The sequence below is a fragment of the Petromyzon marinus genome, chromosome 4, assembly GCF_048934315.1.
Source record: "Petromyzon marinus isolate PM22_M1 ecotype Great Lakes invasive population chromosome 4, UKy_Petmar_22M1.pri1.0, whole genome shotgun sequence".
Taxonomy (NCBI): domain Eukaryota; kingdom Metazoa; phylum Chordata; class Hyperoartia; order Petromyzontiformes; family Petromyzontidae; genus Petromyzon; species Petromyzon marinus.
The window spans coordinates 8,025,629-8,044,424 of NC_133670.1; the positions used below are offsets into that span (position 1 = coordinate 8,025,629).

An 18,796-nucleotide genomic window follows, 5' to 3' on the forward strand; every position below is an offset into this window, starting at 1 on the left:
AAAGGTGACGCCTTGAAACATGACCAAAGTGTTTGTGTCACTGTTGAGAATGTGAAGGTTGAGGATTATTTTTGCATGTTCAGGATTTGATGGGTGGTACGTTAATACAAATGGAACCCTGTCATTTGTCAGCTGACCGGTTGTTTTTCTGCTTCATGGTCTACCGAGAGGGCACCATCTAAAAATGTTTAAGGTTATTTTCCAGTGGAAAATAAGCTATTCACTCCGTGTTGATGAAAACCCTACCCTCCCTACATCTACGAAGGACAGGCTGTCTTTCTATTATTTCGCTGGTGAATTGTATTGATGAATGGAAGGTGTTAGTAAATCAAATAAAGTAATTGAGGCCCTCTTTAGAGCAAGAGCTGATGCTTGCTCGCACAGTCAACATGTATCTACCAAAACAATCAGTTTTGTCCCTATATATTGTTGGGAACTTTGCTGCTCTAAATATCCATAAAGGCATTGGTATATGCAAAGACTCATACACGTATCCATAGCCACGTCACTCATCTGGATTTAGTGGCATACGTTGGATATGCAACTTTTTGAGGTTGAACACAAGTTTTGCCACACTTTAGGAATGTTGCAGTGGATGGAGTCTGTTCTGTCTGGGCACAAAAGAAGTGTGGTTGTACTTGTAGGTCACCGTCATTGGAAATTACTATATATATGGAACTGATATCCAATGTAAAATACAAAAACCCTGCAAACGTGCAAGCCAAAGGTTTTTAAACAGCTGTGGGGCATGATTTGTGTCCTTAATGTCGGTCGGCAGGGGACGGACGAATGAAGGAATGATGGCCAAATATACCAAGTTTAATTCGGAAGGAAAACTATAGACTGATACCATTGTGTACCGTGGGCAGGAAATAGATGGTTTGTGTCTGAGGAGTTTGGGTAATGAGGTATTTTTTACATTCTCAGGCAAGTCACACAGACTGATAAAAGTGTCACAAATCCTCGGCTGTTTGTTGATGTCTTGCTGCGAGGTCAACTGCGCAGCAAGAAGAGACGTCACACAGTTGTCTGACTGCTTACTCTTTACACAAGTCCGTCTTCCAGTCCAACACAGCACTTTTGTTGCAAAGTTTTATAACAACGTCATCACATGCATACAGGGCTCTGAGAGCAGCAGGGGTGATGTTGAATTTTGGCTTAGGTCTGCTTCGGGTGATGTGAGTGTTACGGCTCGACAGTGATGGATTTGCTGGCAGCACACACAAATTGGATGAATTCAGGGATTTTAACTGTCCTGCTGGTGGAGCCCCCATGTGAACACTTGAATTTAATAATAATAATTTAATTCATACCTTTATTGGTCATGCAATCTCTTAATTTATGTTTGTCCAAGTCACAAGGTGTATGCTCCATACTCGTATGAAGGTATTTAACGAAGAGACATTGCAAATCGGCAAGCTTTTCTCTCTCCAAATGAAGAAATTATTGATTAATTTGATCGTCAACAATTGTTTTGTGGGACATTTCATTTCAGGTGAATTTTAAAGACCATATTTGATCCATTGAACAGTTTAAATAATTGCAGAGCTTGATCGTAGAATTCACGATACACAAAGCAAAGAAGGCACTAATCCCCATCATGCCTTGCATGCGTGTCACGTGATCACTACATTGCATTTACGAACGTGTCTAGTCCAACAGCTCGGCAGAGCTGAATGTGGTCATAATTATTGTTTAGGCCATCAATTATTTTTTTGGAAAAGGTCACCATCCCAACAGTTAGCAGTGAAACAGACGACTGTAGATTATCTTCTTTGGTTCTTTCGGTAAAGTCACGTAGAATGAGAATAAAATAATAATTATATTTATAATAATTATATTTTATAATAATTATATTTATTATTTTATTCTCATTCTACGTGACTTTACCGAAAGAACCAAAGAAGATGAATCCTTGCAGTCACGAAAGCTTTAAATCGAGACTGTAGATTAGTTTCATTCTCATTATGACTCAGCAGTAGAGTACAGTCATACTGCTGCCTTATTTATGCCTCTGGGAGTCAATATATGGAGGGGCTTACCCCTATATTACAGTCAACCCCAATAGCACTTGCCGAAAGGCAACAATAATTCAAATCCAACTTCTATACACGATGAGAAAACCCATTACAACAGGAAAATGCGTGCAGGCTGGAAACAGATTTAACAACACACAAAGGTGTGCTTGACAAACAGCAGGAAGGCACAACAGTGGGACACTGTTATATTATTGGGCTCCTCAAATGTAAAGAGATATTTAATTTTGAAGGTGTGCCAGAATGTAACGGTAGAGTACTGTAATGCTGCTACCATTATTAAAGAAGAAAGATCATTGCGGTATTCCGTAATGCAACTGAAATTAATTGGAAAAGCCATCCCATGCGGGCAGTTTGCACTCTTTCTAGATTTGAAGCTTTCGTGACTGCAAGGATTCATACTCCTTGTTTGTTTCGGTAAAGTCACGTAGGTAAAATAAAATGTAAAATAAAACAACTAAATTAAATCACGACGTTTCGGAGGCAACACAAGCTTCCATCTTCAGGTGGAACGGTCACAGCAAGACAGCTGCATCAAGTGGGGAGCTCTGAGACCCTCGAGCTTATATACAGGTCAAGGGGGGGGGGGGGGGGGGAGAGGAGCCAAGCAGGGGGCGATGGACGACGATGGCCTGCGGGGCTAAGTTAATCCGTCTTTTGTTATGTTGAGGGTTCGGGGGAAGCGATGGTTCACTGCACTATTAGTTTGCACTCTGCTCACAATATATTTTTTGGAACGCAAGTTGACAATACCAGCACTGCAGGTGAACTGGAAATATGACTAAAAGATCAGTAACAAATGGTGCCAGGCAGCCGCTCAACAAATGCCACGGGGAATAGCAAAATAGCAAAGCAATGAGCAGAACTGTACACATAATGTAGAGACTAATAGGAGGCGTCCATTAATAAATTAAAGCAGTACTTTGCCGAATTTATTGATCAAACACCAAAGGCTATATAATCTGCTTATTAATGCAGAGAGAATAAAACCTCTCGAAGTCGGACTACTTAGGGGGAGAGTCTTTCTGGTTATGGGGGATGTCCAGCAAACTTAAAAAAAATTAATAAAAGTATATATTTACATTTTCATGTAATTACCACCTAAAGCATATAACTAACATGTAATACGTTACAAATTACGAAGTATTTACAAATCACTTCTGACCATCACTTCAATGAAATCACATTTACAGTTAATTTGAACCCGAGTCACTCTCACCAGAAAGTGCAAGTGGAAGGAACGACCACGAGTCTATGACAGAGGATAAGCACCACCGCATTCTCATTTGAGTAGGGAAAACGTTCAAATGTAGTGCTACAGCAGGAATTTTACACGATAAAAAATATCCTTCTGTAATTTCAGTAGTCAGTGAAGCCTCATGCGATCAACAAGAAATGGTACCCGAAAGATTACGCCTCTTAATTATGTCTGCCGTGACTTCAACGTTCTCCTCTCAATCAACGTCGGACTGAACTCATTCGTGCTCAGGGCTAGGCTAGATCTAAGAGAACAACCCAAGTGCATATGACATTGTAATTACAGTTAATAGACTGCTGCCAGTGGGGTACAAACAAAAAAAACCTCACAATGGCCTTTTTGGGAAATGGCCTTTGATCAGGAGGGTCGATGCCAGAAATATTCATAGTTCGAAAACCTGGTTTAGATACATTGGTCGCCCATATTTGAGCTGATAAGCATAGTAGTGCTCGCCAGTGCAATGGCACAACAATTATATGCCTTGCTGAGCCACCCAGCCTCCCCTAATACAGGTATTAGCTTCAACATATGCACAGGAAAATTACAGGTGGTAATTTTTATTCTAATAGAGCCTTATAGAATTACAAACCAATACATGAATAAGCACAGCCTTTGCATTTACTACAAGTGCCACAATGTTTATTTTGTTGTACATGCAAAGTTAAATGTTTTGATATTCTGACTCAAAGAGATGCCAATGATGGATGGGAACCTCTGGAGAATTTGTGACAATCTTGCAGCATTATCAGCGACACAAATCCTATGAACGCGAAAAAGGTCAGTGGCAGAAATATTTACCCACCACGTATGAGTACGAGTTCAATGTTTTAAGGCAGTGCTATTGATGAACGTGCTGCATTATAAAACATATTTCCCCCAATTCTGTTCCAGTTGTACTAACTCCGTCATGTGAAGAGACTAAGCGTCAATTCAGACTTCTCACAGTGCAGTGCAACCCTTCGTTTTAGATAATGGCACACAGAAGCAGATATCACGGAGCTACCTCTGAGATCCCTTCAAGTGACCTGTGCCACAACACAGGGGGCAGCATTTTCTCACACACCCTGCCGATAAGAGTAATCGACACAACAGTCAAATTGATATTGTTTCATTCACAGAGGTGGAAATTAGCCAATAAAACTCAAATTGTATGCGATGGGTTTTTTTTAGACATTAGTTTGTGACCAGAGTGAAACCATTAACATTGTGGATTTTAAAATAAAAATTGTGTTACAGAAAAAGTGTTCTGCCATTAGAAGGAAACATTTCAGACTTCTGGTTCAAAGCAGGTAAGGTGAGGTCTCATGAGTTGGAGTGGCCCGCCTGTTAAATAAAAACATGTCTAGTGCCTGTATACAGTCTGTATGCATGCACTTGTATCTCCTTTCTACAAAAGCCACACACTCTACCACAAAAAAACTACAAAGGTAAGACACAATCTGAGGTCAAGACCTCTAGAAAAGGGAAACCGCGGGCATTAATGGTTTCCAAGAAAATGTAATTTACTGAGGTGTGTGTGTGTGTACATATATATTCCGTGATATATAAAACAAACTGCAGCATGCTACAAAAGGCAATTAATAATTATCTGAATGGCTTACTTGTAGAGACAATTACTTGGCAACAAACCTATTTTAATGACTGAAATTGTGGGCAACACATGAATAATTGTGACATTATGAATAATTAGGGCTCAAGTAACTTCTTATGATCCAATATATAGCGAGATATGTCCATGGATTACTATGATCACTCAGAGATCATATTTCCACTGTTAAAAATATTGTGCATACACTCATACTGCCTTTTTGAGAGCCAGATGTTTTAACAACCCATCACGGATGGGTTGTTAAAAAAGACACACCTGATTTGTATTTCTTGGGCAAATGACATGAGGTTTAAGCAGTGATACTGAGGTGTACTTTTTTGAGTGAGTCATGATGTGTTACAATGTCACCACATCATGCCATTACTTTTGGGTGAATCTGATTAGGTGGGATAGACTGTTGGGAGCAAATTTATTTTAGTAAATAGCACGAGAAAACATTTCTCCTGAAGTCCAATAGGCTGATGGAACAAAAATGTATTTATTTGCATGCATGTGCAGTGGCCTTATTGACGACGGAGACTGTTCATTGGAGGCGACACGTTTTTATTACAGACGCTTCAATTACAGTGGCGAATCTGATACTTGAAGAGGTAACGGCCTCTTCACCCGTACTCTACAGAGGGAAACGTTCCCCGAGCCTTAGCCCACGCTAGCTCCCTGGTTCCCTCTACCCTGGTCCTCTCTCAGGAGGCTGTCTGACCTGGCCCAGCTTCGGCGCAGGTCCCGATCACCAGCCACACGAGTCCGGCCCTCAGAAGGACATCGGGCCTCGTGGCTCTGGTGTCGCACCCTGGCTTGCTTTGCCCGGCCCTCAAAAGGACAGCGGGCCAAAAGAGTTCCAGGGTCTGGCTAGTCGATCTTCTTTATTCACTGGCTCTTCATCTTGCTTGAGTCGAATTGCCCCTCAGCTCCCCGGGTCCCACCTTTTATACTGTCCCTCAGTGAGGGTTGGGGCTGGGAGGGATCTCAGCGTCCCCCAGAGCCCCCCAGGGTGGTGGCCGTAGCGGACGTGTTTGTGGCCACCGCCCTACAATCGCGTGTCCCCCTCCCGTAACGCCTCTACACTTGTACTGCTAATACTCATTCTTCCCAATTATTCCAACAATTCTTATCAACAGAATTGCTGAAAAACAAAAGTACAGCACAGACACTAGGAGCCTTACCGCAATGTCGCCTGCTTGGAGTCTCATGCCAGCCAAGGAACCTGTTGCAAAGGGCCATGGCACATGATTAAGATGATACAATGCTACTCTCTATACCACCATCTTCATCATCAGCACCGACATCTTCACCATAGTAATCATTATACAGTAATACCCCGATTTATGTCTCCCCCCCCTTTTACGTAATTTGACAAATACGTCGTCACTTTATTAATACCACCAACTGATTTGCGTCGCCTCAACCCACACTTACGTCGCTGACGGCATCATCCGTCCATTCTCATATCCGTCGCCTCGGCCTTCACATCGACCTACCCTGGAGACGAACTACTTTGCGCCGCACATTAAGAAATGTACTGTACTAAATCTTGACTTAAAGCTTTCACGTAGATAGGTTCAAAGAAAACATAAAGTGACGTAGATGGTTCAAAGAAAATATTTTCTTCGAACAATCTACGTGACTTTACCGAAAGACCCAAAGAAAATGTACTGTACTGTAGAGTACAATATACTATATACGTGAAATATTTTGTTGATTTGGAAAAATTGCTTTGCGTTACATCATGTAGATATTCGTCACACCTTTTTAGGAATGCATCCCCAACGTAAACCGGGGTATTACCTCATTTGTTTATTTCCATGCTGCAACTTTCACAAGAATCTCGTTACAAAGGAAAACCATAAACATAGCCTGTTGGGAACCCAAACAAAGCAAAAATATGACTTACAAGGGTACTTCAATCAATAAATAACTCTGTGTATATGCTGCTAACGGGGACAAAGTATTTTGGTACCCATGTATCTAGACGCTTATATAAATCTAAACTACAAATGAACAAAATATTCATACTTTTTAATGAGGTTATTTTACAAGGATTATATGCCCATTACAAATATATAATTTAACTAAAATATAACGGCACTCTTGGTTGAGAGTCTCATCACTCTTGCAAAAAAACTGTTCTAAGATTTCCATAAAAGTCTCATAAAGTTATTGTAATAAATCCTCCATTATTCATTGTGAAATGCTGTTACATCGTTTTATTAATTGAACCCTCAAACATGGGGAGGATTTCTCCCTGCTAACTGGAATCCACTAATCCCCCAATCTAATCACACCCTCTGACCCTGGCAGCTGTGGGAATCTGAAAGGTCAATGGATTTTTTAAATCACTGCCTCAATGTGCCATGACACGGCAGTGGCCAAATTCCCAACCACCAATTTTCTATCCTCCTCTAACCCCTCGTCACCTCTGAGCTATTTAAGCAAAATGACACGGAAATAAACCATTAGGTGAAATTTTATGATTGGGTAAATGGCACTGAAATGAATTACAAAAACTGAAATAGAAGTTGTAGATATTTTCATGCAGTCAGTAATAACGAACTTTTTTTTCCATAAAATCCCAAAAAATATTCTGAGGCTGTCAGACAAGGAATAGATTAAACTCATTAACATGTCCTCCAGGTGCTGTGCTGCACATAGTATCACCATGATTACAGTGTTTTCAAGCAACATGTTGTGATAGCAGTTCACTCTATGCTATAGACTTTGCAAGTCAGATATATTTGGACTTGCTCACCAATTAAGATCACGTATTGCACCATCGCCAGCATAATTATATTGCCAGACTCTTTACCATCAACTTCACCACCAAGAACATCATCAGCAACAGCACACCGGCAGTAACAGCAGGAGCCACATTTTCTATGTCATCTGCTGGAGCAAGAGCCATCTCTGCGTTGGTGCCAATTACCTCAGGGTCTGAAAAAACTGTACTCATTATATCTGCAAGCCCCTCAATTTACATTTGGCATATCCTTTATTTGTTACAATCCATCACCATCGTATTAAAAACACAGAGCATGGTATTGAAAACCGACAAAGTTATTCAGAGAGCAGCTATTACAAGCATGTTCGATGTGTTAGGGCCAGAGAGGAGTTGGTAAGACAATAGAAGCTGCCACTGCCACCCCTCCACGCACCTGGGTTGTCACCGCTGAACGCCACCACCTGGCAATTGGGAGAGAACCCATAGCGTTGCACCAGGTATGAAGACACCGGTCCCTGAAACATAGGAAAGGGAGATAGTCCAACAGGGAAACTGGCACAGTCTGCGTCCTTGAGATGGGCACAGCATTACACTCATGATTAGGTTAAATACTTTTCCACTGGTATATTCGTGCTGTGCCAGTGCAGGCCCCTCAAAGAATGGGTGGTTTGTCACTGGCTATTTGCTGAATGAAGCCAGAACCATGGATACCGAGTAGAGTTTCAATACAAAGTAGGTGTGGCACAGGAAACTTAGAACTTATGCCCCATTTGTCTCATCCGGCCTAGTCCGACCTAGCCCAAACATATTCCCAACAGCATGGTCAGATTATGGTTATATAAAAATATTCACCTATATATAGGTATATATATGTAGAGGTATATATATACACATATGTAGAGGTATATATATATAGGTATATATGTATATATAACTGGTATATGTATATAGGTATATATAACCGGAAAATGTAAACGGATGCCATAAGGAAATAGTCATATAAACAAAAAAAAATCAAAAGTAATATTTTAGTAATGCAAAATAATGGAATAAAAGAAGGTTATGAAGCTTATACTGATGAAAAAAGTGATTTTGAATAGTCGAAAATGAAATGTAATACAAAAATGAAAATTGTATGTAAGCCGATGACGATCGCTTGCGTTGCGATAGAGACGTCGTAGTTTTTGGTTATTTTGTTATTTTCTTTGTACCTATCTACGTGACTTTACCGAAAGGCCCAAATAATATGTATGTAAGCTATATTTGGACACGACTTTTCAACCCATCTATAAATATATCCAGACTCGACATTGGCATATTTCTCCTTAACATATTGCCATATACGCAAGAATGGAAAATAACTGGGTGAGAAATACGACGCTCGGTTTAAGTCGTGGGCGATCATTCCCAGTTGACGTTCGAAAGTGCTGCCTTAAAAGGACAAGAGGAGCGATAATTAAAGATGGCTTTAAATAAATAGGAGAGAAAAGCACCGTGGAATATGGTCAAATCCTTTTCAGAATAGCTGTTTGTGCACTGGTCGGGTGTAAACCACGCACAATACACTGGAATTTCGGCTGCAGTGTGTGCCTTTTGTACATCTACGCGTTTATTTTTTCACTCAAAATTCCTCGGTGACGGGGAACATGTGTTTCTCGCTGTGCAATAGATGCCGCCGCGGTGCAGGTGTACACGTGTTGTTATTGCAAGCCGAGCACATTCACATCCAAAGACGCTTGTAATCAGACGCACGCAGGCAACTCTCGACAGCTGCGCGTGCACATATAAATTCACACAAATGCACTCGTGGAATTGCACAGGGCATATTGTCAGATATCCTGTTCTTGAATATTCATTCAAAACGTTATTGCAAATTAATAATCCTCAAATGCTACTTGTGTACACATAAACATTGGGATAAATTTGCATCCCAAATTATCCTATAGTTTATTTAGCTCTTTCCAAAAATAAATAAGGAACTGATTTGGAATGATGAACTGAAAACCCCATGTTCCTGCACAAACACCCTTGAGACTCATTTGGGATTTGTCTGCATGTACAGAGCACTGTTATTACAATACTGTGATTACAACAAAATTCCACTCTCGCCTGACCAGTTTGTTTTCGTTTTATTGCTGTTATTCCCTGTGCTGCAACTGCAAATCCATGGATATTGCAACTAGCAGGGAAACATGCTTTCAGAAGCAAAGGAAGCCCAATATACCAAAATTAAGTATTTTACGAGCATCTGAAACTGAGATGCATGCGCTGCCTAATAATGGCAGAATAAATGCGGCCGTCATTAAGTAGGCAGCAGCTAGGTGTGATGCACCATGCTGCTTTGTATGTGCCATGCTTAAAGCAGTGATCCTCCTATTAAGGAGCATCGCTGCTCAAAGAGCATTTTCCAGGACATTCGTGCTAAAGGTTGTCCACACAAATGAATGTACAAGCAATGTTCGAACAACTATAAGTGAGTCCTACCAGTGAACAGAAATAGAGCCACCCTATCATGGACTCAGGGTCATCCAGCTAACGAATGTTCCATCAGTGGAGAGCAGGAGTGTCTGCGAGCGGTGAGTCATAACCAATGAATATTATATTGTTGGTAGTCAATTGACCTTAACTTATGGTAGGGCATACCATTGATTATGATACACAAAGAAAGCAATGGCAGTTTAATTTTGATTTAAAGCTTTCGTGACTGCGGTGATTCATATGCTTGGTTCTTTCGGTAGTCACGTTGAAGGGAAACAATAAAATAATAAAATATATAAAACAATAAAATTCTCACGACGTTTCGACTGCAACACAAGCAGCATTCATCAGGTGTGAAAACCAACGGCAAGAACATTTGAAAGAAGTGGCGGTTTGTATTTATTTATTTTTAAACGTTATCACCACGGATAGAGATTTGACAGTTTGTTTAGATGGACGAGTCCATCTATGTTCGGAAAAGAGGAGGGGGGAGACGAAAAATAAATGTATGCTGTCTGAAAGCCACCGTAAGCGTGAACAATCAATTAAGACCCGAAATGGTTTATCAAATCCTTCCAAGATCCAGGTCCGTTTCAACACATTACATAAAATCCGTGATCTGGTTCCGTCTGTAAAAGATGTGATTCCGGACATACAGTACCCTGGTGTCTACAAACTAAGTTTCCTCTGTGGTAGTACATTGGAGAAACCAAACGACATGTCTCGGACTGCATTCTTAAACACAAAGCAGACCTAAAACACGGTAGGACCAACACCTCGACCGTGGCAGATCACTGTTATAATTCAGTTGGCTCACATGACATTGACTTCTCCAAGACAGAGGTTCTTTGCAAGCCATCTGGCTACCATGAGAGATTCGTTCATGAGGCTATCCACATATACAAACACAGAGACAATTTCAACCGAGAAGATGGATTCTGGCTTAGCAATCATTGGAAGGATTTTGATAAACCATTTCGGGTCTTAATTGACTGTTCACGCTTACGGTGGCTTTCAGACAGCATACATTAATTTTTCGTCTCCTCTCTCCTCTTTTCCGAACATAGATGGACTCGTCCATCTAAACAAACTGTCAAATCTCTATCCGTGGTGCTAACGCTTAAAAATAAATACAAACCACCACTTCTTTCAAATGTTCTTCCCGTTGGTTTTCACACCTGATGATGACTGCTAGTGTTGCAGTCGAAACGTCGTGAGAATTTTATTGTTTTATATATATTTTATTATTTTATTGTTTCCCTTCAACGTGACTTTAGCGAAAGAACCAAGATATATCAGGCTCTCTGATCTTACATTTACTTGCAAATTCCATCTCGAGCCGCGCCCACTTACCCTTGGGTTGTACCCATCTCAAACCTATGTAACCTCTTGCTGCAGTAGTTCTCTCGCTATATTTCTCCTGCCTCAGCAGTTCGCCTGCTGTATTTTTTCACCTGAAGACGATTGTTCGTGTTGCGATCGAAACGTCGTGATTTTTTATTATCTACGTGACTTTACCGAAAGAGTCAAAGAGTATGAATCCCTGCAGTCACAAAAGCTTTAAGTCAACAATTTGTATTAAGTTTACGTATGTAGTGGATTCAAGTGAGTCGCAGACGTACTCTTTGGAGGCTACACATATTTATTAACACCAACACATTAACACAAAGGGGTTACTGCCCCTTTACCAGATAACCTATGGTGGTGGACCACCAGGCTAACTACGCTAGTTACTGGGAGTAGCTGCAATGGACAGGACCCTGGCTTGGTTCCTCGTCCACGTGTTGGTGACTTCTTCTTGGACGTAGAACGGAGATTGTAGATATTCAGATGACGGCAGCAACGCTCAACCCCGGTCCCTATGGGGACCCCGGTTCACCTGCTCCTGGGTCGTGGCTGGTCTCGCCCTTGGCCACGACCACCTTCGAGAAACCTCCTGGGGTTTCTCGACCCTTCCCACAGGATCTCACCCTGACATGTGACCACCCCCTAGCCCCCACCTGGGGCCCCTGTGTAGATCTTATTGGTCACGTGCCTTCCAGGGTCAACCAGAGTGCCATGGCCTAGGGTAACCTCATCCCATGGCTGACACTCCCACACTCCCTCCTGTAGGAGTCAGCACTGCACGCCACGTGTAGTCCCACTGCGCTATCCCAGCACGCACCGAGCCCCCTCTAGGGCTGGTACTACACCCACCTACGGGGCGTCCACGATGACAATGTATCGCACGCCGTGCCACGCTAGAGCCGGCATTACTCAGTGACTTTCACGATGTCGCTAGATACGTGAAGTCCGCGATGTGAGTACATCGCATGCCGTGCCCCTCTCGGGCCGGCACCACACAGTGACATCCGCGATGTCACTACACGTGTAAGCGCGAGATGACGCAGGTCAGTAACTATCACACCAGGTTCCTCCCCTTACACCAAATTGAAGAATATGGTTGGTTTATCTTGCTAAGCGTCTTCTGGGACCTACACATTTTTTAAAATACCTTACTTGTAAGAGGTATATTCATGTACCAGTTGCTGAAAAGACAATCCCAGCAGGGCATGTAAATAATGTAATATTCCAATCACTTTTACGCAACAGCAGGTCAGCAAAGCGAGCTATTACCAGACATAAGCACCATGTGCTCATTAATATTAATAACATTACTGGATACAGGATAGCTATATTAATCAGACGTAACCTAAAAATATCACAAAGGGAGCATACCCGATAAACAACTATATGCTAAACAATTGAGGATATCTGTTAGAGGGATACAAATAAAAAACACGTCAGAATGTGTACCTCAGGCAGTTACAGTGAGGGAAAAAAATATTTGATCCCCTGCTGATTTTGTACGTTTGCCCCCTGACAAAGAAATGATCAGTCTATCATTTTAATGGTAGGTTTATTTGAACAGTGAGAGACAGAATAACAACAAGAAAATCCATAAAAACGCATGTCAAAAATGTTATAAATTGATTTGCATTTTAATGAGGGAAATAAGTATTTGACCCCCTCTCAATCAGAAAGATCTCTGGCTCCCAGGTGTCTTTTATACAGGTAGCAAGCTGAGATTAGGAGCACTCCCTTTAAGAGTGTGCTCCTAATCTCAGCTCGTTACCTGTATAAAAGACACCTGTCCACAGAAGCAATCAATCAATCAGATTCCAAACTCTCCACCATGGCCAAGACCAAAGAGCTCTCCAAGGATGTCAGGGACAAGATTGTAGACATACACAAGGCTGGAATGGGCTACAAGACCATTGCCAAGCAGCTTGGTGAGGTGACAACATTTGGTGCGATTATTCGCAAATGGAAGAAACACAAAAGAACTGTCAATCTCCCTCGGCCTGGGGCTCCATGCAAGATCTCACCTCGTGGAGTTGCAATGATCATGAGAACGGTGAGGAATCAGCCCAGAACTACACGGGAGGATCTTGTCAATGATCTCAAGGCAGCTGGGACCATAGTCACCAAGAAAACAATGGGTAACACACTACGCCGTTAAGGGCTGAAATCCTGCAGCGCCCGCAAGGTCCCCCTGCTCATGAAAGCACATATACATGCCCGTCTTAAGTTTGCCAATGAACATCTGAATGATTCAAAGGACAACTGGGTGAAAGTGTTGTGGTCAGATGAGACCAAAATGGAGCTCTTTGGCATCAACTCAACTTGCCGTGTTTGGAGGAGGAGGAATGCTGCCTATGACCCCAAGAACACCATCCCCACCATCAAACATGGAGGTGGAAACATTATGCTTTGGGGGTGTTTTTCTGCTAAGGGGACAGGACAACTTCATCGCATCAAAGGGACGATGGACGGGGCCATGTACCGTCAAATCTTGGGTGAGAACCTCCTTCCCTCAGCCAGGGCATTGAAAATGGGTCGTGAATGGGTATTCCAGCATGACAATGACCCAAAACACACGGCCAAGGCAACAAAGGAGTGGCTCAAGAAGAAGCACATTAAGGTCCTGGAGTGGCCTAGCTAGTCTCCAGACCTTAATCCCATAGAAAATCTGTAGAGGGAGCTGAAGGTTCGAGTTGCCAAACGTCAGCCTCGAAACCTTAATGACTTGGAGAAGATCTGCCAAGAGGAGTGGGACAAAATCCCTCCTGAGATGTGTGCAAACCTGGTGGCCAACTACAAGAAACGTCTGACTTCTGTAATTGCCAACAAGGGTTTTGCCACTAAGTACTAAGTCATGTTTTGCAGAGGGGTCAAATACTTATTTCCCTCATTAAAATGCAAATCAATTTATAACATTTTTGACATGGGTTTTTCTGGATTTTTTTGTTGTTATTCTGTCTCTCAATGTTCAAATAAACCTACCATCAAAATTACAGACTGATCATTTCTTTGTCAGTAGGCAAAGGTACAAAATCAGCAGGGGATCAAATACTTTTTTCCCTCACTGTAGCTATGGTGGACCGGGTTCAAATTGATGAAATGAAGGTGGATGGGAGCAGTTTGAAGTCCCTTTAGAAAGTTAATTTGATCATGAGAAGCAACATATCGTCGTGCTTAAAGAAGACAGTTTAACAGTCAAGTCGAGTCAATGAATTTTTGTTTAACACGTGACGCCTTCCTGACACAAATCTGCCACTTGTACGTGACCAGGTCAGACAAATGGATCAGAATCATGGACATTGACAAATTGAACAAAATATGAAAGGAACAGGAAGAAGCATGAAGCATGCAGAGGTACATGCTCGTAATTACACCTCAAAGACAGTAACAAAAAAAAGCGTACATCATGAAACAAACTCAAATCAGAAAACATCACATTGACTCTTGATTTAAAGCTTACGTGACTGCAGGGATTCATATTCTTGGTTCTTTCGGTAAAGTCAGCACGTAGAAGGGAAACAATAAAATAATAAAAATATCAAACAATAAAATTCTCACGACGTTTCGACTGCAACACAAGCAATCTGTGGTTTTCGCACCTGATGATGAATATCACATTGACTGTTAAGGATAAGTGATTGGGCTTGGTTAGGATACGGCAAGAAAGGATGATAAGCACTGGTCGAGAATTGATTGGTGCACTAATGAGCTGTGCATGGTAGGCTACAGAGTTGTGCATTCAAATCGCATAGATCAGTCTAGCACAAGGAAATCTGAGATGCGTTTGTCAACACGCAAAGATATAAGACACTATCCCCCAACAATTGTAATACAGTACACATATAGTACACATCGTTTAAATGCGTTTTGTGCGCTCACAATTCTCAAGCTATTTTTTAAATATTTTTATTGTTTTATATTTTTATTATTTTATTCTTTCCCTTCTACGTGACTTTACCGAAAGAACCAAGAATATGAATCCCTGCAGTCACGAAAGCTTTAAATCAAAATTCTCAAGCTGTTTACTTGTCTGTTGTATGAAAGTTGAAAAACGCGTGTTCATGGATGCCTCGTCATCCACTGCTTTGCCTGTGCTCTCTCTTGTTGTCATGTGACATTTATTTTTACCAACAAACTAAATCAATTGTTCAATTCCGTCAGAAAATGTTTTTAGCCTTAATATATCTCATCAACCTCAGCCCTTTATCATGATGGTGACTTGGATTAAACTGTGCAGTACAATTTATAAATGTTATCGAATTGTAAATATAACATTTAGTTAATTGTGTTTAAGAGTTGAAGTGTTCATTAAATGTGTTTGGTGTTAAATATGTGTGCATGTAGTAATTGAGCATTCATGAATGACTTATTTCAAGCATGCAGGGAATGCCCCATAACGAGAAAGTCCTTTCCCCAAATGAGTCCGGCTTCAAGGGGTTTTACCGTACGCCCACTTCTCAACTACAGTGAGGGATAAAAGTATTTGATCCCCTGCTGATTTTGTACGTTTGCCCACTGACAAAGAAATGATCAGTCTATAATTATAATGGTAGGTTTATTTCAACAGTGAGAGACAGAATAACAACAACAAAATCCAGAAAAACACATGTCAAAAATGATATAAATTGATTTGCATTTTAATGAGGTAAATCAGTATTTAACCCCTCTGCAAAACATGACTTAGTACTTGGTGGCAAAACCCTTGTTGGCAATCACAGAGGTCAGACGTTTCTTGTAGTTGTCCACCAGGTTTGCACACATCTCAGGAGGGATTTTGTCCCACTCCTCTTTGCAGATCTTCTCCAAGTCATTAAGGTTTCGAGGCTGACGTTTGGCAACTCGAACCTTCAGCTCCCTCCACAGATTTTCTATGGGATTAAGGTCTGGAGACTGGCTAGGCCACGCCAGGACCTTTATGTGCTTCTTCTTGAGCCACTCCTTTGTTGCCTTGGCCGTGTATTTTGGGTAATTGTCATGCTGGATTACCCATCCACGACCCATTTTCAATGCCCTGGCTGAGGGAAGGAGGTTCTCACCCAAGATTTGACGGTACATGGCCCCGTCCATCGTCCCTTTGATGCGGTGAAGTTGTCCTGTCCCCTTAGCAGAAAAACACCCTCAGCATAATGTTTCCACCTCCATGTTTGACAGTGGGGATGGTGTTCTTGGGGTCATAGGCAGCATTCCACCTCCTCCAAACACGGCGAGTTGAGTTGATGCCAAAGAGCTCGATTTTGGTCTCATCTGACCACAACACTTTCACCCAGTTGTCCTCTGAATCATTCAGATGTTCATTGGCAAACTACAGACAGCATGTATATGTGCTTTCTTAAGCAGGGGGACCTTGCGGGCGCTGCAGGATTTCAGTCCTTCATGGCGTAGTGTGTTGCCAATTGTTTTCTTGGTGACTATTGTCCCAGCTGCCTTGAGATCATTGACAAGATCCTCCCGTGTAGTTCTGGGCTGATTCCTCACCGCTCTCATGATCATTGCAACTCCACGAGCTGAGATATTGCATGGAGCTCCAGGCCGAGGGAGATTGACAGTTCTTTTGTGTTTCTTCCATTTGCGAATAATCGCACCAACTGTTGTCACCTTCTCACCAAGCTGACTTGGCAATGGTCTTGTAGCCCATTCCAGCCTTGTGTAGGTCTACATTCTTGTCCCTGACATCCTTGGAGAGCTCTTTCGTCTTGGCCATGGTGGAGAGTTTGGATCTGATTGATTGTTTCTGTGGACAGGTGTCTTTTATACAGGTAACAAGCTGAGATTAGGAGCACTCCCTTTAAGAGTGTGCTTCTAATCTCCGCTCGTTACCTGTATAAAAGACACCTGGGAGCCAGAAATCTTTCTGATTGAGAGGGGGTTAAATACTTATTTACCTCATTAAAATGCCAATCAATTTATAACATTTTTGACATGCGTTTTTCTGGATTTTGTTGTTGTTATTCTGTCTCTCACTGTTCAAATAAACCTACCATTAAAATTATAGACTGATCATTTCTTTGTCAGTGGGCAAACGTACAAAATCACCAGGGGATCAATTACTTTTTTCCCTCACTGTATGTCTCCAGCGAGCTGGCTGACTTAATGTTGCAAAAGCCATTGATTGTGTGAGATGTTTGGTTTCGAAGCTATTAGTTACATAACCCTTATCTTTGGAGTCACTGATGAGTATTGTTTCCCGTTGACACATCTAGGGAAATTTCAGCAACTGACCATTAGCATATTATGAAAATCTACAAAACGAAGATGCCTAATGGAATGACTGCATTTTGTAACGATGTTTTCATCATGAGGAAGGCAACAATGCACAGACATGGAAAGGGAGGTAGGAAGAAGAGGGTATACTATACAATGGCAAGTCACAGATCCTTAAATAATTCTTATACACAGTCTGGACATACACACAGCAGCAAATCTGGGTTGCTAAAGTGTACATCCTGTGCATAGTTGTCAACCAACAACTAAGACCACGCGTTAATTCACATTGCATGTATACCACGCACTGTGCACATCTTTTATCGGGCTTGCATATTTCTTTCACCCGAGAAAATATGATTTGATATTAGTCAATTGCAACTTAAAACATTTTGCTTGCAGACGCGAAAACCAGAGATATACTGCCAAGTCTAAAATCAGACGTCTCCAATTGCTTAGCACAATTTAGATGCAAGACTTTTGTTGTGCTCATTTATCTGGAGGCCTACTTTTCAGCTTTATGTATTAAATCCTTCTATAATTTCCGGTTTTCTATTATCTACAGTATATCTATATATATATTCATATGGGCAGTTATTGAAGATGAACAGGGATTATAGGAATTAAATATACATCCGGACTAGGGGTAGGTTTGGAGTGCTTTTGGAAAACTGAACTGAATCATGAACATAAATATTGTGTTATTTTATTATTTATTATTTCATTCTCATTCTACGTGACTTTACCGAAAGAACCAAGGAAGATAAATATACCAATATGCTGGAAGAGATTATTGTGATGGTCGAGACTAAATAGCTGAGTGATGCCAAAGGAGAGAACGTGTCCACGAAGATGTCCGCAATGGATATGGAGAGATGAAATAAATGCAGAGATCACCGGTTTGATTTCCCAGTCACCATGGCAGTTTGAACAACCGCTTAATCATGCCACTGCTGGGAAAAGGAACTCCAATAGAAGGCGCTTTAGAGAGCCCACCTAGAGCATATTTGACCTACTCTTCAATGCTGGCCACAATCATAGAAGTGTGGGGGGGGGGGGTGGCACATGCCCCCCCAACGATCCGATCGAAATCCCTAATTTTGATCAGATCATTGGGGTTTATTAGTAATAAATCGGCATTTTGCGACCCCCAC

At 41.6% G+C, this 18,796-nt stretch overlaps 1 protein-coding gene across 12 annotated transcripts in view; it reads right to left on the reverse strand.

The window, feature by feature from the left end:
- The window catches only part of XYLB (xylulokinase), a 145,799-nt gene that overhangs the window by 87,454 nt on the left and 39,549 nt on the right, over window positions 1-18,796 (reverse strand). For all 12 annotated transcript variants that reach the window (XR_004402326.2, XM_076055643.1, XM_076055633.1 and 9 more), the window contains 2 exons: window positions 8,053-8,134; window positions 6,067-6,107 (listed from right to left, as the gene is read on the reverse strand). Coding sequence is in view for 11 of the 12 variants with exons in the window: in XM_076055643.1 (XP_075911758.1) it covers window positions 6,067-6,107; window positions 8,053-8,134 (123 nt within the window). In the remaining variant the exon portion in view is untranslated. The remainder of the gene's footprint in view (window positions 1-6,066; window positions 6,108-8,052; window positions 8,135-18,796) is intronic.